Source organism: Gossypium hirsutum, chromosome A05, assembly GCF_007990345.1.
Source record: "Gossypium hirsutum isolate 1008001.06 chromosome A05, Gossypium_hirsutum_v2.1, whole genome shotgun sequence".
NCBI classification, from domain to species: Eukaryota; Viridiplantae; Streptophyta; class Magnoliopsida; order Malvales; family Malvaceae; genus Gossypium; species Gossypium hirsutum.
The window spans coordinates 35360066-35383031 of NC_053428.1; the positions used below are offsets into that span (position 1 = coordinate 35360066).

Consider the following 22966-nt stretch of genomic DNA (forward strand, 5'->3'; position numbering starts at 1 on the left):
TGACAATTGAGTTTTTAATTCTATAAATGAAATTAAGAAACCGTCATATATCCCATTTATTTATTTTATTATTTTAAATATAAATTAAAGATATAACTTTTTAAAAATAAAGATAATGTTAGAATATTAACTTTTTTCAAAATTTTAATTAATACATTTTAATTCGTTAATTATAGAAAAAAATAAATTCAAATTTGTGGTGTTATTTTTGGATTTTATGAAAAGAGAAATCACATTTCATGACATTCATAAAAGGTTTGGAGATTATATATGGTAATAAATATCCAGAGAGGATTTCTGTAGAAAGACGAGCAAGAGCAGTTTTAATAATTGAAATAGAAACACAGTGTCAGTCAAACGTGTACAAAGCAGTGAACACTTCTCCAAAAAAAAGACACATTTCGAAACCCATAAAGTTCATACATCAAACTTTCAGTCTCTTTCTTTACTTTAGTTTCCTCTTCTCCCTTTCTTCTCTGCTCTTCTCCTTCCACCAGGTAATACTACTCGCCCCTTTTTTTTCTTACTTTTTTGGAACAATCATTTTCTTTTCTTATGTTCAAAGGGAGAAGAATCTTAGATCTATTTTTATTTACTTTTTGTTTTCTGTTGATTTCTTTTATATAATTTGTTGGTTTTTTTTTTTGCATAACTAAGTTCGAAGTTTGTGAAAAAAAAAATGAAGTGGGTGTCTCTTGGTTCTAATGAAGAATGGATTTTTGTTCCCAGAAGGCTTGATTTTTGTTTTGTGTAATTATGTTTCACATAGGGAATTGAATTTGTGCTTGAACAAATTAAGGTTGGAGAAAAAATGAAATTGGTATTTTCTGGTTTTGAATATAAGGGGGGAATTTTTTTGTTTGAAACCCTAATTTTTGTTTAATTTTGGCTCAAACGGGAACTTAGTTTTGTGCATAAAAGAGGGTAAAGTGGAGTGACTTGAAGAAAAGGGGAAAGTGGAGTGACTTGAAGAAAAGGGGAAAAGGAAGTTGGTGGAACAGCTTGATTTTTGTGTAATTTTGGTTCACACAGGACACCGGTTTTGTGCATCAACATGTCTAGAATTGAGCAAATTAAAATGGGTATTTCTTGTTTTCGAGGAAAAAGGGAAAGTTTTGGTTAAAAATCCTGATTTTTGTGTAATTTTGGTTCATACAAGAGGTTGCTTCTGTGCATAAAAGAGGGGAAAATGGTGGAAAAGCTTGATTTTTGTGTCATTTTGTTTCACATAGGACATTGGTTTTGTGCCTAAACATGTCAAGGATTGAGTAAAATGAAATGGATACGAGGTAAAAGGGAAATTTTTGGTTTAAAACCCTAATTGTTTTATTTTTGCTTTATACAGGAGCTTGGTTTTGTGCATAGAAGAGGGAAAACTGGATTGATTTAAATAAAAAGGGGGAAAAATACTTTGGCTGAAAAGCTTTAGTTTTGTTTGAAATGGAAGGAGGGTTAGGTGGAAACACCGGTCCAACAAATCCCAGTGATAAATCTAAAGTTTTGGATGTAAAGCCACTACGGACATTGGTTCCGTTATTCCCCGAGCCACCTGAGGGTCCTCCTTTTGTCTGTGTACCTCCTAATGGCCCTTTCCTATCTGGGTTTTCACCATTTTTCCCTTTTAGTGGACAACAAGTATCCCAACCTACACCTGACCTTAACCAAAATTTCTTCAATTCAACTGCTGTTCCGCTTCGGTCAGTTAGAGCCGAACCAGTACCAGCTTCTGGCAATGGTAGTCATAAACACAAGTCAGCTGGACCAAGTTCTGTGAAGAAGAAAGCAAAGAGGCGAAAAGATTCAGAGTCTGTATTAACTTCTCTTATGAATTTCAATCCCGGAATCAGTTTATCCGAACGAGATGATGGTAACAGGCAATTGGTCGAAAGTGTGCTTTTGAGGTTTGATGCACTTAGGAGAAAGCTTAGCCAAATGGAAGATGCTAAGGAATTACATTCCAGTATTATTAAGCGTTCAGACTTGAAAGCTGCCAACATGATGTTGACCAAAGGGGTGCGAACTAACATGAAAAAGAGAATCGGGGTTGTTCCGGGTGTTGAAATCGGGGACATTTTCTTCTTCCGGATGGAGCTATCTTTAGTGGGGTTGCATTTTCCATCCATGGCTGGAATTGACTACATGGCTATCAAGAGCGGCGATTTAGAGGGTGAGCGAGTGGCTTTAAGCATCGTTTCATCTGGAGGGTATGATGATGATGCTGAAGATCCTGATGTTTTGGTATATAGTGGTCAAGGTGGGAGTGCCAGTAGAGATAAAGAAGCATCTGATCAGCAGCTTGTAAGGGGCAATCTTGCTTTGGAAAGGAGCTTCCGCCGAGGAAATGAAGTGCGAGTCATTCGGGGTTTAAAAGATAATGTCCATCAAATGTCAAAGGTCTATGTGTATGACGGGCTTTACAAGATCCAAGAATCGTGGATGGAGAAAGGGAAATCGGGTTGCAACATGTTCAAGTATAAGTTGGGAAGGATCCCTGGGCAGCCAGCTGCTTTTGCTACATGGAAATCTATTCAGAAGTGGAAAGAAGGTCTTCCTTCGAGGGCCGGACTTATTATTCCTGACCTCACTTCAGGTGCAGAAAGCACACCTGTTTCACTCGTAAATGAGGTTGATGATGAAAAGGGGCCTGCTTACTTCACATATTCCCCAACTGTCAAGTATTCAAAATCATTCAAATTAGTGCAACCTTCTTATGCTTGCAGCTGCCATGATGCGTGTCAACCTGGAAATTCTAACTGCTCCTGCATTCAAAAGAACGGGGGCGATTTCCCTTACACCACCAATGGGGTTCTAGCGTGTCGAAAACCCATGATTTATGAATGTGGTCCCACATGCCCTTGTATTCGGAACTGCAAAAACCGAGTTATACAAACTGGTTTGAAAGCTCACTTAGAAGTTTTCAAGACAAGAGATCGTGGTTGGGGTCTACGGTCATGGGACCCTATTCGAGCAGGTACATTTATTTGTGAATATGCAGGTGAAGTTATTGATGAAACCAAGGCAAGGCAAGAAAGTGGAGATGGTGAAAGCGAGTATGTTTTTCATACGAACCGTCTCTACGAATCCTTCAAGTATAATTTCGAAGCCGAAAGTAGCGAAGATTTCGATATCCCATCTCCCGTAATCATAAGTTCAAAGAACAGTGGAAATGTAGCTAGATTTATGAACCATAGTTGCACCCCAAATGTTTTCTGGCAGCCAGTGATGTATGAACATAACCACGAAGCGTTTCTCCATATTGCTTTCTTCGCAAAGAAACACATCCCTCCTATGACAGAGTTGACTTTCAATTACGGTATTCCGCAATCAGAGGAGACCCAACCTGACAACCCCCCGGAAAACGGAAGGAAGAAATGCTTATGCGGATCGCTGAAATGCCGAGGTTATTTCTATTGAGCTTCGGTTGCGAACTTTTTGGCCTCTGGAAGGAGGTATCGGATCTAGCACAGCTTTGTCTAAAAATCATGCAACTCTCAATAGTGCATTATATATTTAAATGTTTATAGCTTGTTGTCATGCTATATGGCTGCCATTAAATTGCAGAACTGGAAAACCATGTTTAATGGTGATTTTGTAGTCTAATTTGTAGAAATGTGAATCAATCAATGATTCAAGTTAAATGGCAAATTACTTGGTATTTAAACTTAAATAAAATTAAGTTTATTTTTTTGGTGAAGAAAGATGTGGTCCAAACTTGGCATTAAATATTTAATGAAGTGAAATGACAGTTACTTTGAATATCGAATCATAACATTACTTTTTTAAGTTAGGAGACAAATCAAATTTTTGTTGACATACTTTTTGACCCTATCATGATTCAAGTGGTCCTATCCATCACTTTTTTCTATTATTTACAATTTTATATTACAAAATTTTCACATGTAAAATTAAAATTTTGATGTGCCTCCATATATTAGTCCAATTCAACTCTATCCTTTGAAACTTCAATTTTACTCATCTACTTTAATTGGATAAAATATCCTATTTTATTTTTAAAAATTTAATTTTCAGAATTTAGTTCTAACTATTAACACTCTTAAAATTATTTTGTTAAATTTAGGTTTATTATAATGTTCTGTTTTTAATTATATTGTTACCAAGTGAATTTTTTATTTCAAAGTGTCACACCAATAAATTTAACATCATGTGTTTTTTTTAGGAAATAAATTATATTAGGATCATTCTAAAAAATATAGTTTATAGGCATCAATAAAATAGTGTTACGTCATTAAATTTTAAAGATAACGAAGTATTATTATACGCTCATCTATATCTAATATCTTCTCCAACTTAATTTAATTTTAATTAAATTACTTAAAATAATTAATTTTTTTAAATTATAAACGAACCTTTTCTTCTTTTACAAATATTAATCATTTTTTTCTATAAGTTAATATTTTTTTTATTTTTGTGTAACCAATTTTTAGAAAATAATTGTTTTTGTGCAATTTTTCCATGTCATTAACACATAATTTTAGTAATTATTTCACCTTGAATCCAAAATCTCAAACCTCGAACCCCAAACCTTGAGGTTTCGAGTTTGGAATTTAAGGTTTAGAGTTTAGGATTTAAGGTTTAGATTCGAGGTTCAATGTTTAGGTTTAGAGTTCAATGATTTGTAGTTTAGGGTTCAAGTTTAAAGTTCAAGGGTTTAATGTTACGAGTTACGAGTTCGGGATTCAGGATTCGGGTTCATGGTTTAAGGTTACAAGTTAATGTTTAGGGTGCTATATTTTGGGTTTAGGGTTTGGGATTATCAAAATCATGTGTCAATAACATAAAAAAAATTTGTCTAAATGTAATTAAATAATTGGAAATGGACTATAAATAATGTGGAGGGAAGGGTTCATAAAATAATTTCTTTATGGATGGATATATAATAATAATTTCATGTTTTTAAATTTTGATAATGTGACAATTTTTTATTAGTGCCTAACAATCTTAGTTTTTAGAATTATCATGTAAGTTTTTTTTTTATTGTTAAATTTAACAATAAATTGAATTAAATTGAATGACCATTGATCTATTACAGTAGCACATGTCAAACACTAACATCAACTTCTCCATTCTAACAATAACAAGATTCAATTGCAATTAAATTTAGACCTGTTATTATAACATACTTAGCAACCAAAGTGAAAATAGTTCTTAATTCTTGCTTAATGAGACAGCATCTAACTGTACCTACTATATAATAAAGCTCAAAAATTCGGACACAAAACCAAAGCCCAATAAAGAAAACCCACTACTTCCTCCAAGCACATAATCAATATCGGTAAGAACATTAGAGAGACTCTTGTATCAAGAGTTAGATTGTATTTTATTTATTTTATTAAAAAATAATAAATTAGCCCATGTACATTAAATTAAAGGGCAAAGAAGTCATTTCTGTTAAAAATTTTATTCATTTGTACTATTAAAAATTAAAGTGGTTGATGGAATAACCAAACACTGACACGTGGTGTGCCACGTGTATCTTATACTGATATACAATGACCAGTTTTTAACCGTAGAAGTTTATTAAATTTTTAACAAAAGAATCAATTTGCTTTTAGATCTAACGTATACAGATTAATTTGTCCATTTTTTGAATAAAGGGGATAAAATGTAATCCGACTCTTAATACATGATGCGGTCATTGAGAGCACCAAAAATATCCTATTCCCTGTAAAATAATAAAAAAGAACAGTAAATGGGAAGTAGGGTCAAATCCTCAGGAATCGATTTATACAAATGCTTGTTTCTCGAAATCCTGGGCAGAATCGTGCCTAAGAAAACCTGCATGACAAAAAAAAACAGAATTAAAGATTTGATTTGGAAAAAATAAAAAACAGAATCTAAAGTTGACTAAAATTGTGATTACGAAAATAATAAAAATAATAGAGTTGAAGGAAAAGAAATTCTTATTGGTAGATTCCAGACTCCAGTTGTCTCATTCCGCCTTGGGTTCGATCCTCGGCTTTTAAATGACCCTTCTCAACTCAAGTAAGCCAGTTATAGTGGAAGAGGACGCCTACGACCACCAGCTCCAAAAATTAGACTTATGATTTTTAGGGAACCTGACTCTAGCCAGTAATCTATGCTAGATCAACACTTCTCAATGGCGAATCCCACGCCATTTCGTCTCTTTGGCTCGCCAACCTCTGACGCAGTAAGTTAACGAACCGACTATGCAATCCTTCCAAAACATACAAAGCGGCCGCCTTTGCATATGCTGAAAAGCTTACTTCTTAAGGGCCATGGACGGAAGCGTCAACCCGTAGTGTGGAGAAACGATGAATACTTGGCGAGAAGGCTAAGTACGGATTCTAGGCCTCAATAACCCTTTTTGGGGAATATTGACAACTTTTAGCTAGATAGGTTTTAGTGGCTCATGATAATGGTGGAAAAAGAAATAAATATAAAAATAGAAAAGGGAATTTTATTAAAAGAAAATATGAAGAAACAAAAGCCTAAACTTTCAGGGGTAGAGTGTTTACAAAAAAAGATGAACACCAAATAGAGTCACTTCACCCCCTATTTATAGTGCTAGGGAGATAGTCTAATTTAACTTAAATTCTAAAAAGATAAATACATTTAATTAAAGATAATTAAAGATAATTAAAATAAAATCCTAAAATTAAATAATCCTAATAATTATCTTAATATTAATTATCCTAATATAAATAAAATGGAGTCTTATAAAATAAAATCTCTTCTTTTTGCATTTTTAGTCCTTGTGTCTTCCATGCTCGCACTTTTGGTACAATCTTTTTACTGTGTCGCATATCAGCCCATTGTGTCTCCAAATTCGCACTTTTGTCCCTTAATTTTGCTTTTGCCTCCAAATATGTCCCTAATCGATAAAAGGACATAAATAGCTCAAATTAGTAGGATCAAGCTCAGAATAAACACATGATTAATACATAAAAATATGTTATTCTAGAGCATTATCAATACAAAAGCATTTAGAAAACTTTTACCATCAATGTCAATCCTTCTTACTAATATTGAATAATCCTTTATCGACAAAACAATTTTTTTGTGAAAAAACTAATTGTCTGGCTTGAAGAATATTCTAATTAGAGGACCATTCACCATTACCAACCTTTAGAGCAGTAATACAATTTAACTTCCTCCTCTAAATTGTGCGACTATGAAAAAATTTAGTGTTACAATCACCAAAATTAAGGCAGTCACACCTAGCCTTTTGCTTCCATAACAACTCCTCATGGTTAAAGACACTCTCCAAAATTTCAAGCTAAAATAAGCGAGCAGAATTTGATCATTCCATTGCTCATTGAATATTTGAAAGCAAATTCAGTAATTGCTTCTTCTTAGTACCAATAAATCCATAATAGATATGTTCTAATCCTTAATACAAGAGGTAAAATGAGATAATGCCTCAACCATATTACCTGAATAACTCCACTTGCCTTTAACAAAAGTAGCAAAATTCTGATGCTCCATCCACCTAGCTAGGAACCGAAAAGGCCTACCTTGGGCAACATTAAATTCTGACCTCATTGAGAGGAGAAAGGGCCTATGGTCAGACTTAAGCCTCAGAAGATGAGCAACTGAACAATTTGGAAAGGCTGATACCCACACATCATTAGCTAGCGCCCTATCTAACATCTCAAACGTCCCACCTCTATGCCAAGTAAAGGATGGTTCTATAAACTCAGGTCCTACAGCTTATTAGATTCAACAAACTCACCAAAAAAAGGGCATCTTCTCCCAATAGAACGACTATTTTTCTTATCAATGGGTGAGAGAATGGTATTAAAATCACCAATAACCATCTAATGCAAAGACCTCTAGGCATGGAAAATTTTAAATTATCCCAAAGGAGCTTCTGCTTCCGTCTGTCCAGGCTACCATACAAAAAGGAGATACAAATAATATTGGAAGGGACATTATCGAGTACTCGAACAAGAATAAATTGCACATGGTTCTGAATCACCTCTACCCTAATAGTATCCTTGCAACGAAGTCAAATACCACCTAAGAAACCAATAGCTTCAACTCGATGAGAGTAGTGAAAATCCAAAGTGGCAATGACATTATCAGTTTGTTTAACACTAATTCTGGGCTCCAGTAAGCACGTAATATCTAGTATATGCCCCAAACTGTGTTCCCTAAAAACTCGGCCAAATTTGGCGCTAGCATATCCTTAACAGTTCCATGAGAAAATGGTTAAGTTCAAACCCGTAACAACAAGAAAAGAGAGACGAATTATTTTATTTAATTTTCTCCCGTACCGACCAACCTCTAGTTTTTCCCCCGAACCATGCCCAAAACTCTGAAAAGAATCCATGCCTGAGCCCATCATCGACTTTCCATTTGTTGAATCACAAAAATTTGGTTTTTTGTTTTCCTTAAAGATGACTGCAATATGTTTCCCAAGGTCAAGACCACCCTCCAAAACCAGAATTGCAAATTCTACCGGCCCCTCAAAAGCAATATTAAAATGAGTTGTCGTCAATTGAATACTAGAAATCAAACTGACTCCATATCTCACTGTCGTAACATCGCCAACGACGTCAAGAAGCTCTTATGATTTCTTCAACATCCACTAGCTGGGCTTGATAACTCCCACCAACTATCACAGCCTGATCCAACAAAGATGGATTTTCTCTGTAACACCCCTAACCCTTATTCGTCGCCGAAATAGGGTTACGAAGCATTACCTAACTTTTTAAATCAAATACAAACATTTCACATCATGTAACATACATATTAGAAACTAATCATAATTCACTTATATTGTCCATTGTATGAGCCTTCGAGGCCCAAAAATGTATTAGAGTTAAATCAGGACTAAACCGAAAACTTAGAGAATTTTTCATAAAATTTCAAAAAAAAAATTTAAGAACAGGGGACACACGCCCGTGCGGCTAGGCCGTGTGAGCCATACGGCTAAGAGACATGCCCGTGTCTTAGGCCATGTGGGCATTCAATGTGGGACACACGATCATGTCTCAGCCTGTATCCTTACCCGTGTAACTCTCTGACTTGGGTCACTCGGCCAAGCTACACGCCTGTGTGAGTATACTAATTTGTGAAATTAAGGTGCAGGGGTTACACGGTCAAGCCACACGCCTGTGTGCTAGGCCGTGTGAAAATTTCTAGGCATTCTGTTTCTAAATTTTAAAAATGCAGGGGACACATGGCCAGACCACATGCCCGTGTGCTTGGCCGTGTGTCACATACGACTAAGACACATGCCCTTGACTCTACCCGTGTGGACGAAAATAGGCCATTTTAAGGCCACATTTCTTGTATATTTTTTATTCCAACCTAAACACATCAAATTTCATACTAATAGGCCATAACAAGATCTTCAATACAACCAATCCTAGCTTTAAAAATGTTACATTATTACATATATCCTAACATTCTAGTTTACCACATTAATCAATTCACATATTTGATTACTTATATCAAACAAAATTTACTACTATGCTTATAAATTATCTATCAATTAACCACACTTAAGCATATATCAAGCATGACAAAACTACACATACATATATATAAGTTGATGGGAAATTTAAACAAATGTAATTCATAACATTTACACAAACCAACTTTACTCAAAACCATTCCAACCTTGTACATGCCATATAAACCATAGCATACGTTGCAAAAACTACCGGAACAAGTTGGACAGTATGGCTTGATGTACTGATCCGATCTCCTGACCTTACGTTAATCTACAAGAACATTAAACAACACAAATAAGCCTAATGAAGCTTAGTAAGTTCGATAGATTAAACATAAATCTTACCAAATCTAATATAATAAATAAAATAAGTAAATTATTCATGCAATCTCCTTGTCAATCACAACTTTATTCAGTGTACATATTTATGTTAGGTCCATACCAATCATAAACAATAAGTCTTTCAATTTCAATTACATAAGTCACTTACCAAATCTTACCAATTCAGAGAACAGCTTACGGATAGGAGTACATCATTTTTAGAATCCCGAAGGCTGAACAAAAGCTCGTGAGAGCTAAAAAGAAACCCATAAGGGTTGAACGGAAGCTCGTAAGAGCTGAACGGAAACCCGTAAAGGTTAAACAGAAGCTCAAAAGAGCTTAATTGAAACTCATATGAGTTAAAAAGAAGCTTGTGAAAGCTAAATGAAAAGTAAACATGAAAATTCGCAACAAATGCTGAACCTCGATTTACTTAGGTAATATGCCACATTTTCCTCCAATGTGATCAATTCATTAATTTTTGATCAATTCATCAATTTTTGAATGTACTCATATCCCGCGTTCCATTCATTCAAAACGTTCAATTCAAATCCATAATTTTAACAATATTTTACTTTCAACAATAGACATAAAATATATATATATATATAATACCATTCATCAATTCAACACACACACACACACACACATATATTAAAATTTAACCATATGAATTTACCTGGGTTGAATTATAATATTTTTAGAAGTTTAGGGACTATTCTGCTAATTTTCCTTTTTTCACATATCTATAGGTTCTTAATCTAAAATATAAAATTACTCATTCATTAGCATATATTTCAGTTCCAATTCACTTCACAATTAATACCCCTTAATTTTTTAAAATTACACAATTACCCCAACTTTTACAACTTTTGCAATTTATTCCCTTAACTAATTAGTCTATCAAATGAACTAATTTTTCTTAATTGATAATTTATCTAAATATTCTAGTTTATCATACAGCTCTTTATAAACAGAAATTTAATATCAAATCATAATATTTAATCTTTTCACAACTTAGTACTAAAATCAATATCTATCAAAATCACTTTATAAAATCATCATACAACAAAATTAAAGCTCTAAATCCATGTTATGTCATCAAAAACATTTAGTATTCATCAATGGTAACTTTCAAATTTTCCAATAAAATCAAAAACTAATAAAATAGCTAGTTGGACCTAGTTGTAAAAGTCTTAAAAACATAAAAATTGCAAGAAAAATACAAGAATTGAACTCACATGAAGAAAAATAGATAACCAGCTTCTTAAGAGCTCTTCAATGGTGTTTTTAGGCTAAAATTTAGAGATGAAATGTCTAGAAATCATTTTTAGCCTTTTTTTTTTCAAATTTTCACCAAATGACCATTTTGCCCTTAAATCACATAACGTGTGTCTATTTGTCCTTTTAGTCCTTCCTTATTTACCATTTAGGCTATTTAATCACTTTATCAAATTTTGCACCTTTTTTAATTTAGTGCATTTTTATTAATTAACTATCAAAATGTTAAAATTTTCTAATGAAACTTTAATGCTACCTTAATGAAACTCCAAAAATGTTTATAAAAATATTTGTAGCTCGATTTATAGAAACGAGGTATCGATACCTCATTTTTTAAACCACTTGACCTAGTAAATCCTTAATAAACACAAATTACTAATGCAAAAATCTTTCTAAAATCACATTTGACTCGTAAATACTAAATATTAAAATTTACAAGCTTACTCGTCGGGTTTGGTGGTCTCGAACCACTGTTTCCAACACCACTGAAAATCAGGTTGTTACACCTCCCTCAAGAGCAACACTCAGCCCAAAAGATTGGCTTGGTTGTTTGTCCAAAAGAACGTTAGCATGTAATGTTTCCTTCCTAAGTTTACTCATCAAAGCAATATCCCCATTTGGTCCTAAAGGCCCAACAGTAGCACGACCTAATTTCTCCAATTGGCCTGATGAGCTAGTAGCACCCTTATAACCCAACGTATTAAACTTCCCAGTTTGGCCCCCATGACCCTCACTGGCCAATTTTCCCAAATTAAAGCCCTCTCCTTGTGAGCCTCCTGTTAGGGTTTCTTTTCCATGGTTGTGTAGGGTTGAAACTCATTATCCAAGGCTGCATCATTAGATACTATCCATAAATAATCTAGGGGCCTTTAGAGAGCACTTTATCCAAATCACTCTTGCTTTGAAACCTAGCCAAAAAGTACTTGTTTTCTATGTCCATCAATTAAAATGGTGAAGAAGGTTTCCAAAGGCTATAGATTTTGTTTTGCAATGTCAAGTGTCTTATATTATGTCCGAAGAGCTTTAAAACCATTATAGTGCCCATACCCTTAATCAAAATCTGTTGAATCTTCTCAGAAAATTCAATGGAAGGGATACCATTAACAATCGATTGCTTGATATCCCCTTCCAATAAATCTAAATCTTCATTCGTATTAGCACCAAAAAGAGCAACTAATCTCCTTGAATATGGGTTTGAATTTCCTACAAGCAAATCTTTCCAAGAGACTGAGCGTATAGTAGGCCGATCCACTAGAAATCATTATCCAAACCCTTGGTTTTATCCCTAAATCGATTATTCTTGATGGTCAAACCTTCCGTAAAGGAATCGTCAAACCCAACACCTTCGCAAATGGAAGTAGCCATTTCTTCTGATTTTTGAATTAAACTAGTTTTCTTAAAACTATTTATGTAGAACATTTCAAGTAGATGTTTTATAATAATGGTTAAAGGAAATAGGAAGGTTTAATAGAAAGACAAGCTAAAATAATATCTACTAATAGATAGTACTCAAAACTTACATATTGGTTAAGAATATCAAAAGCTAAAATAATGTCTACTTATCCCTAAATTCTGATTATTATCACAACTTAATATTTAAAATTATTAAAATTAACACTATATTATAAGATTGGAGCATATTTATGTCGTGTATACATAATTTAGGAATTGGTTAATCGAACTACCAATTAATTATGAGTTAATGCATAATTAAATATAATTTAATAAATACTCCTATAATTATGAGTTAATGCATGTTGTGTGTAAGTATGTTATTTATGTCGAAAAAATTAATTTTTTAATTCGAATGATATAAATAGTAGTGTTAATTAAGAAAAATATAGATTCGAGTAAGTGAAAGAGGAATTATTTATTTTTAAATTTCAGAATTTTAAAATTAATTTATGTTTATTTGAATTATATTGGATTGATACAAATTAGTAGCGGGAATTTAAAATAATTGGATAAAAGAAAATGATAATTCACGGCAGAATGGCATATGCTATTAAATTTAAATTTCAATAGCGCCAGCTAGCTTTCTGAAACGCAGATGATAAAATTCAATAATGCAATTATTAAAAAAACTTTCTATTCTTTTTTTTTGTCTTTTTCAGTGGTTCATTCTTGAAGATAAAGAAAGTAAATCTTTGTTTTTGCTTCAACTCTCCATTTTTTCTATCGATTCTTCCCATTCTTACTTTTATTTCCGCAAGAGAAAAAAAAACCGTAAATTTCAATGGTGGTGTCATCAACTTTTGAATCCTCTTTACGAAGAGGGAATCCGACCTCGAGAAAGGCAGCACCGTCATCGTCGGAATCTTCGAAAAGAGCTGCGGCAGCTCCTCCTCGGAGATCCAGAAGTGTAAGTGCCTTTTCAAGAACCTCTAGTTCTGACTTCTCCGGATTCTCCATTAAGCGAGACAACCCTCTCTTTGTCAACACCAACAACAACAATAACAGCAACAGCACTAGTAACGACGAAGACGACGACGATAGCGGAGCTTTGTTACCAAATTCCGGCTTTAAATCCGACCGAATCACTTCCAAAACGAATCCCAAAGCTGTTGCTGCCCACGATTATAATAATAGGAGAGACAGACCTGTTTCCAGAACTGGCTCCGATGGAAAGCAATGGTCGGGTTCGGGGAATAGCATTAGCAAGGAGTCGTCTCGGAGCTTGTCCGTTGTGGATGCAAGGAGACGTGGGCGCTCCGTCTCCCGCACTCCGCTTTCAAGAACCCATGTCGCTACTTCTGAGGTTTTGCCAATTTTCATTTCCATTTTTTGAAATAAGATTCTCGTTCAATTTTATTTCATATAGAAGAATCTGGAATGGATATTTTGCTTAGGGCTGAGGGGAAAATAATGAGAACCGAAAATTGATTATAATTTCGGCTTTGACTCTAATTTTATTGAAATCATTTCGATTTTGATTCAAGTAAAAACATTGTTTCAGCTTTTGTTTGATAAGTTAAATACAGTTATTCGAACTGAACCTCAGTTAACTGAAATTTCTTTATTTTTAATTTTTAATTTTTTTTGTAACATTTTAAATTAGGAGTAATAGAATTTGTGTGTATATGCTTCGATAAAAAAAGAATGTGTATATATGCTGTGTTCATGTATTTATATGGATCTTGAAACATTTGTGCAATGTTCATGTCGTGTAATCCTCGTATGGTAGTATTGTCCACGTCTAAACTTTTTACTCGGTTTTTGCTCTCTCTTTTTTTTCTTTCTCATTGAAATGGAAAGGTAACTAGTAAAAGAAACAAATTACGTTTTAGGAATTAGTTCTAATGTAAAACTGATTAATGAAAGCCACTGTTTCCTTCAAAAAGAAGTGCTACATTTTCTCTGCGAATGAAAAATCATACATTTTTCCTTTCATAAAGTTAAAATTTTGATTATTTGTATGTGTCCATTTATTATTCAAGATATTCTTTGACTTTTGCTTGTTTATTATCTGTTTGAACTGATAATTGGGAATGGGTATTTATCTCTTTTAACTGATTTAATCGGTCGAATCAATCAAATTTAAAATTTCGTTTTGGTTAATTTGATACTTTTAAAATTGATAACCTAATCTTAAATATATTTTTATATAATATATCATTTATATTGCCTTATTATATTTTATACAATATGTCTATATGATTATGTAAACGATTTATTTTCTAAATAGGCAAAATTACCGATTGAGCTGGCCAACTTAAGTTGGTTTGAGTTTTTATGGTTAATCATAAGCAACTTGATTTTTCTTTAGTTTCTTTTTTCTTTTTCTTTTTTTTCCTTTTCTGTTTACTTCTTTTATACTGACATTTCTTGTTCTTGATTTGGGCAGAGTGAGGTGGAGCAAGAAGGTAATTCCTGGATGAAATCCAAGAACAAAGGTAATCTAAGTGCTACTTCGGGTAATGGTCAAAAGGGTAATTCAGCTCAAAGCAGATCTAGTTTGACACGGTCAGGTCATCGGAAGCCTACTGAACCTTTGGATGCTTCTCCTACAAGTTTGGTATTAACTCTAAGGACCATTTTGTATTTCTGAATCAAAATTTTTTGAAAGATTTGTTTGATATTGAGTGCAATAAGGAGGGATCTTTCTTTGTAATGATTTCATAAACTTTTTTTTGGTTTAGTCCCGTTTAGAAACTGCAAAATGGAATGATTCGGTCTCGACAAGTTCTTTTTCAGAAGCTGAACTGATGGAGGTGAGATTTTGGGTAATTTGAATTGATTTATAGTATGTGGAAGTTTTAATCACAGCTAGATCTGAGAAAACTGAAAACCGAACCATAGTGTTTGATTTCAAGTCTTGTTTTACTGAATTCTGTTCATTTTCAGTCTGGATAACATCTAAACATATTTCGTTTGATTTTTGACTGAGAAGTTAAAAAAACGAATGGACCAAGTCTATCCTAGCCAGTGGAATTTGGTTACCTATGACATTCTATTCATTTTTGGTTCAGTTTTTTAACAGATCAAAAGTACTGAATAGTAACTATAATTTCTTACCAAAACCGAACCATTATTACTCTATCTCAGGCCAAGCATTTAATTCATAGTTTAAGAAGTGCTTGATTTTTTATTTATTTAAATTTTGAAGCTGATCAATATTATTGTTTTACATTTGTAAATCTTCTGAAACACTTTGTTTGTCATGCTTTATTTTTCAAGTCATTCCAAGGGGAGAATTTGGTCGGAGATGCTGCTGCTGCTAGTGACATATACAGAACTGTCAAATCCGAAGTGAGGCGGGCTATTTCCGATATCCAAAATGAGCTTCAGGGTGTAAGTTAATTTGGCTTCTTGGATTTGAAATTATCCCTTGGATCTCTAGATGAGTTAAGTCATTGGACATGAGGATACCTTTGTCTTCAAAGCTGCTTTTTCCACATACCTGTATTTGACACTCGTATCTGGTCCAAGTAACATAGTTTGTAAATAATCTGGAGAAGAAAGCAAATACTTGATTTTGGTATTAGTTATTTTTCTCACAGCTTCTCTGACTGTGTTCTTCAGATTTACCTTGTAAAGAGGTTGAGCTGTATGCCGGTCAATGATTTGTTATTGCTTCTTATGATTTCAGGCTATCAGGAGTAATGCAACCACCAATAGGGTTGAGCTAGTTTCAGACATACAACATGAATATGCTACAAAGCTCGAGCAGGTAATTTTCTTCTTTGCAAACGTCTTTGTATGATCTAAATATGTTTTACCTTTATATGCTAGAAACATGGACACGTACGTGTTACTTTTCTCTCTCCTGAATCCCTGATCTACTTTTTTCTCTCAAAAAGAAAATTGTGCCAATTCTTGTCGGCCTGTAGATCCAAAGCAGATCAATGGCCCAATGGCTTTTGCTTCTCCCCTCCCTTCACTTACCCTCCTTTGCTCTCCTTTTTTTTTTAGAAAAAATTTCCAGTTCATTTGTTTCAGTTTTTTTTCTTTTAATAGAAACTTAAAAAAAAAATTTGCTGATGGCTACGGGCAATTGATCCACAAGACAATCTGGCGATGACTAGGATTTTTATACCATGTGTCCTGATTTGATTGGTTGTTCTGGCCACGTCAAGAATTAGTAACTGTCTGTAGTCCCAGAGCCAAACTGTACAGAATTGAAGTTCAAGTTACATAAGTACACATTTTAGCCTTTTAGGTACCAAATTTACTGATATGCGTATGCTGCAACGTCTAAATCAAATATTTAATCGTATATTTTCCTATTTCCTTACATTCGCAGTCCCAAGAACGTGCTAGACAACTTCGAGCTGACCTAGCTGTAGAGGAACACCGGGGCATGGAGCTTAGTAGGATTCTGAAGGAAGTGCTTCCAGATGCAAAGACTCCTAGCACAAAGAAATCTCATCCACGTAGAAAAGTAAGCATTTATAGTTTACTAAGTTTCCCGATACAGTTTTACATTTTACGTATAAAAAGGCAATTTTTGTACTGATGCATGCCTATAATTGTTCAGATGAGGATTGTACCAGTCCTGTTGGAAGAGAACTCTTCAGATTCTTATATTCATTTCAAATACTATTCTTGCAGTTTGTTGGGTTCTTTATCTGAGAGAATTTAATTTGTACTTTAATTTGTATAAATCTCATTTCCAGTTCAAGTAAGTTTCACTGCAGTTTACACAGATTGCATCATTTAGGAAGTTTAGATGACAGTGTCTATGTAGGATTTCCTATTTTGTTAAAGTGTTAATTCTAAAGGTACAATAATGAGTCGTTTCATTGCATTAATGTTCTATGTTATTCAGACTCAGATGTTAGTGTCCGATATGAATATGTGTCTAATATGAGTATGTTTAACTTTTTTCAAGTTTTTCCATGTATTTGAAGGATCATTTGAGGGTCTTATCCTCACGCCCATATCCAAATATGTATTGGACATGGATACTTCAAGCAAAATGAAGAATCAAAGTAGCATAGTTAGTGTTTGCAAAATATTATGCATGAAAGTTGTTTTGATTATTTCATTGATCCTATTGGAAATTTCCAGATAATTTGCATATATGTTGGTCTTTGAGTTTGCTTCTTCGCCTGCTCTCTTCTCTAAATAAATTCTACTTAAATATGGTGACAGACTAGCATTGAGAGAAGGAAGATATCAAAATGCCTGACAGATGATGCCCTTGCCTATTTCGATGAGTGTGTATCACTATCAACATTTGACGGCTCTGACTTCTCATCAATAGAAGATCCACCAGTCAAATGCGTGGGCACTGTTGATGTTGATGGAGTATCGTTGCCGCATGCAAATTCAAGCATTCCGTCCACCAATTTCCCTAGCAGTTATCTCCATGATAAACAGGTTTGTTTTTCATATATTCATATTTCTCATAATGTTTTTCTTTCATTTTTTTTAAGTCTAGATGCTAAAACTGATGGGCAAATCAAGTAACTTTTGGGCTTGTGGTTGGTAAAACTGGTGTTATTCAGAAGGGTGTAAGTGTTGGATACGGAACGCATCTGATGTGGGCGTTACTCTCTTTTAAGTTCAAAAGAATCTCAGAGTTGAGGCTTGATATGTAGTAAGAAAATGCAGTTGAAATCATGCATGATTGAACTGTTGTCTATATCGTCCAAAAGAAGAAAAGTCAATATTTCTATGTTTGCAGGAAGGTCCATTCACATACAACCATGATGTTTCGGGTTTAACCAGCAGTGACGGCAGCATGGAGCAGAACAGTATCGATTGCGAATGGAATCGGAAATTCCAGTTTTCCTTTTCTCCCAAACCAGGTTCGATATGCGAGCTCCAACAAGACATTAAAAAGTACGTCAAAGGTTTTGAGAAAGACACCGGGAAGATTGATGTTGATTCACGGATTAAACAAAGAAATAGTTATGATCGGGAAGAATATAATTTGCTGGGATCACAACAAAGCTTGTTGTTTGATCATGTGTTCCTCAAAAACAGGTTAGATACTGGAAGTTTGCATCTCTGCAACGGTGGATGTTTTTCAGCTTCATTTTTGCCTTTTGCTTCTTTAATCTAAACCTAAGGGCTTTAAGAATAAATAAATATAGTATTATACAAGTATTTGTTTTCAAATGCACGAAAATACGGGGTTTATTTATTTATATACAAATTATTAATGTAAATATTAATTAAAATATGTATTGGTATGTAATTTGCTATTTCTTTTTGGTGCTAATCATGTAGAAGAAGTAGGCAAGTAGTTAAGGTTAATGACCTAGAAAAGTATAAAGCATAGAAACACCCAGTCCCACGACGATAACAACTGCTAACCCCATATTCACTAACATTGTCTTATCATCATCTTCCTTCCTCGTTTCTTTGTTCTCCTTCACTTTCTCTTCAACCACCTTATTAGCAGATGATCCGTTGCTTTCAGCCTTCTTCGCAACACCCTTTCCTTTTCCATCGCCTTCCAACTTCCCTTCCTGGCTTTCATCTCTCACTGAGCCCGTCTCTTCCATAGCGGTTGTTTCTGGTTCAGCTGCTTTTCCATCATTGGCCATCTTTTTGTCGACAGAGTCCGCCGTTGTTTCTGGAGGGAGGTTGGGGGTTTCCTCCAACAACTCATTGGTAGATGGTTGTTGAGAAACGTCATTGGAAATTCTGGGGAATTTGAGGGTAAGAATCCCTCGTCCGAATAGTTTCTCCATTTTAGACAAATGGAGTTCTGGTGGAATGTTGAAAACTTCATCGAGTGGCAAAGTTTTGTTATTAGGTAGCCGACGCTTTCCTTCTATTTTTAGAGTTGCAGTGGAAGAGTCGGGTGTTATTATCAGTTGATCCACTGCGAATGCTGCAATATCAGGCACGGAAAACAAAATGAATAACTAGCGAAAGTCGTAATAGAGATGTACGAAAATATCCATATTCAATAGTTTATCATTTACAACTAAATTGACTTGTGTTTTATAGTATAATATAGATAAATTTAGTAATTGTTATGGTATATAAAACTATACAAACACAACATGAAAACATGAATTGTACGGATGTTGAAAAAGAAAAACCAAAAGGATATATTATGATATGAAATAAATAATATAAATGTAACACGTCTATTCGAAAAATATAACACGGGTAATTAATGTATCAAAAACTTATATAAAACCAATGTTTTTAGAATTGTATTAGTGGCTAAATTGATTAGGTTACTAATTTATCGATCTAATTGGCTCGACTGGTTCATTCAGTTTGATTAAACAACTTATTAAAAAATAAAAATATTAAAAATACGATTCAACTATTCAATCCAAACATCTAGTTCAATCAATTTTTTATTTGGTTTAATTGGTTTGTACTAATTACCAGGTTAACTAATTCAAAACTTCTCTTTAAAATATTTTCTCAATCGATTCCTAATTCAACATATCTGATTGATCGATCCAATACAGTTCAAACAACTTTACATAAAACTCTAAATATAATTAAGATATTGAAATGAAAACAAAAGGATGATATGAAAAAAAGAAGTAAGATGTCCAAACCAAATCAATAACATGAGTTATTAATATATATCTTGTATAAATACCATGTTATTTAAACTAAATTAGATTGGTCGATCGGGATATTGGTTGAAAAAGTGCTTTTGAACTAGTTAGACTGGAAATTATTGAATTAGTTAAAAATTGGTTAAATCAAGATTTCCTAAAATTTTAATTTTTTAATAATTTTTTAGTTAAACTGATTGGATCGACCAATTTGACCATCGGACCGGTTTTGAAAAAATTGTTAAATGCTAATGACAATGTGAATGAAAAAAAAATTATGTAATAAATTTATTTAAAAATCATATAAAGCTTAAATGTGAATTGGGTTGAAATGATAAAGTTAAGATAATGAAAATTTTGATGCTTTGAATTCAAATAATGTGTATGCATTTTTTAAAATTTTATATAAAAATATAAAAAAAAGACAAAAATATCTTCAAAACAATATTTTTCACTTTATAAAAATAATTTTTTTTATTTTTGATAATTTTACAATTAAATTGAGATCTAATTGTTGCATAACACTAGTTCAATCAAACTTTTAAATAATCGTATAGACGTAACACCGCTTTAAACCACCATAATATGGCCGATCTCAAACAATAGTTGGTATTGTTGCAACATGCAGAAGAACATAGGTTTGAACGCTCTTAAGCGTGTATAATTTTTAAATTTAAGAGTTTAAGGAATTATGGGTAATTAATAGAAATTGTTGGAACGGTTTTTAATGCACTGTTGTTTGAACTGAATTGAACTAATTGAGATACTTGTTTAAAGGACGTTGAAATGATTGATTTGAGAGTCGATATGAATGTTGATTGAATAGGATTAAATATTGTTTGAACAAATAAAAACCCTGTTCTAAAGTTTATTTGATTTACACGTGGAAACTTTTGATCTGAAATCTCAATCTTCCTAAAAAGCTAAGCCTCAAGTAAACATGTTAGCCCGATAATGACAGGTTTTTTACTTATATATTTTAATAATAAAATTGTATTAATATGAATAAAAATAAAAATAAAATATTTGTCTTTGGAAACTAAATTTGAGGTGGTCGGCCTCAGAAACAAAACTTATAATAACACCCATAACCATGTAAAAATAAATATGAAAAAAAGGGGAAAATACCAGGAAGATAAATGAATAAAAAGCTAGCATCTTGTTGATGCTTCCATTCAGATTTAGGCTTGAAATTCTGGGATGGCTGCTGCTGTGGAGCTGGTGGTACATATATCCCATTTGGTCTTGGCCCTCTGTTCATCTTTCTTTTCTTTTCTTTTTTCTTAAAATAATATTAAAAGCTTTAAGAAAATATGTAAATAAAAATAAAGAAGTTCTGTGGGGTTCATTTTTGAAGGTTTATTTATAAAAGTGTGGGTTTAGGAATTTGTGCTTTGGTTAGGTTATAAAGGAATAGGAGAGGTATATTCTTTGCCTAAATCCTAGGTAGTTTTATCATTTTAAGATACGTTTTACTACAACTGTTAATCGGGTTAGGCTCGAAATTTAGGAAAGTTTAAGTGAAAATATTAGGTTTGAAAAATAAGTTTAGACAAAAATAATTTGATCCGTTTAAAATATGAGTTAAGCTCGAGCTTAAACATTTAAGGTTTAAGCCCATCTCGACCTAGCCCTTTTTAAAGTTTATAATATTTTATATATTATGTTATTTAAAACACATAAAAAAATAAATCTATACTAAATATGTAATACTACTTTAATGTAATCATTAAAACAATATTAAGATGACTATATAAAAAAAGAAGAAGAGTTTATTATTCTTATTCTTATATCTTTTAAGAGCTATTTAAATTTAATTCAAAATGGGACAAATTAATATGTAAATAAACCAAAAGTTTAATTAAGTGGCACTCTTTTTTTAACCAATCTAAACAGGGTAATTACTTCGTCAGGTCCCTAAATGTTTTGCCCTTGAATGTTTTAATTCGGTACCGCCAATTTGTTAGGCGACACCAAAAAAATTATTTTTTTCAAAAGATCTTTAAGATAGTGCCGCCTGGAAAAATAAAACGATAGTTAACTCTGCTGTAGAAATCATATCATTCTCATAATTAATCTTGAAATTAAGATATTTTTATAAGTTTTTAAACTTAGATGATATTCCTAAAAAGCCAAGTTGAAAAAAAAAAGGTTCAGTTTAATATTAATCTATCTGGCGTAAAGCAAAGGAATTCATTAATATGTACTTCTTCCACACTTTTTTTTTTCCTTTTTGCTTCTTCCGGATTTCACTTCAGTCCTGTTTTTATAATTATTATGATTTCATAATTTTGTGCATATATTAAATTTTCTTATTTATAAATCTTTTGTTTCAATATCATTAAAAATAAATCTCTATATGTGGATGATAAACGGATGTGGTTGTATATTTTACAATATATATATATATATAAACCTCACGAGTTAAATTTATGGTTAAATTTTGCTATTAGTTTTTATATTTTATGAAAGTTGTGGATTTAGTATTTCTCAAAATTTAAAATTCCAATTCTCACTAAATAATAACTATTAAATTTATTAATTTAAGTTCTACTATTTCCAAAATTTATTTTTAGTCAGAAATTTTAAAATTCAAAAAATATATAGGGACTTAAAATGATTCAATTAAAGAATATGGACTAAATATATAATTGTATACATAATACATGACTAGTAATTAAATTTAACTAAATAGATTTAACTGTTACTATTTAGGTCAGGATTAAAAATTCAAAATTAAAAAGTACATATATTGAAATTGAGCAATGCAAGAAGTAAGAAACGAAAATTAATCAAATTAAAGTATAAAGACTAAATTCATAACTTTTTTAAAGTATAGTCACTAATAACAAATTTAACCCTAAATTTATCTCTCTCTCTCTCTCTTTTTTTTAATATGAAATACGAAAATTGTTAAAAATCACTAAAGATGTTAAGAATA

The 22966-nt window shown here is 32.7% G+C and overlaps 3 protein-coding genes across 4 annotated transcripts; 2 read left to right on the forward strand and 1 right to left on the reverse strand.

Annotated features, from left to right (window-relative positions):
* Positions 1 to 285: 285 nt before the first annotated feature.
* Positions 286 to 3698, forward strand: LOC107904391 (histone-lysine N-methyltransferase, H3 lysine-9 specific SUVH1). Its single transcript, XM_016830747.2, has 2 exons — positions 286 to 497; positions 1346 to 3698. Exon 2 carries the CDS (start codon positions 1441 to 1443, stop codon positions 3412 to 3414), a length of 1974 nt encoding a protein of 657 aa, XP_016686236.1. The 5' UTR covers positions 286 to 497; positions 1346 to 1440; the 3' UTR covers positions 3415 to 3698.
* Positions 3699 to 13056: 9358 nt separating this feature from the next.
* On the forward strand, positions 13057 to 18674 carry LOC121229082 (uncharacterized). 2 transcript variants are annotated; one of them, XM_041112304.1, is made up of 9 exons: positions 13091 to 13802; positions 14889 to 15059; positions 15184 to 15255; positions 15722 to 15835; positions 16134 to 16214; positions 16788 to 16925; positions 17639 to 17866; positions 17995 to 18086; positions 18174 to 18674. In XM_041112304.1, coding segments are annotated over exons 1-9 (1419 nt in total). In that variant the 5' UTR covers positions 13091 to 13280; the 3' UTR covers positions 18175 to 18674. The 2 variants fall into 2 exon arrangements, with proteins under 2 accessions (XP_040968237.1, XP_040968238.1); XM_041112303.1 differs by lacking the exon at positions 17995 to 18086 and having other exon boundaries at positions 13057 to 13802.
* LOC121229083 (inactive protein RESTRICTED TEV MOVEMENT 2) lies at positions 18611 to 21400 on the reverse strand. Its single transcript, XM_041112305.1, has 2 exons — positions 21154 to 21400; positions 18611 to 19331 (listed from the first exon to the last, which is right to left on the reverse strand). Exons 1-2 carry the CDS (start codon positions 21284 to 21286, stop codon positions 18745 to 18747), a joined length of 720 nt encoding a protein of 239 aa, XP_040968239.1. The 5' UTR covers positions 21287 to 21400; the 3' UTR covers positions 18611 to 18744.
* Between the last annotated feature and the right edge of the window lie 1566 nt (positions 21401 to 22966).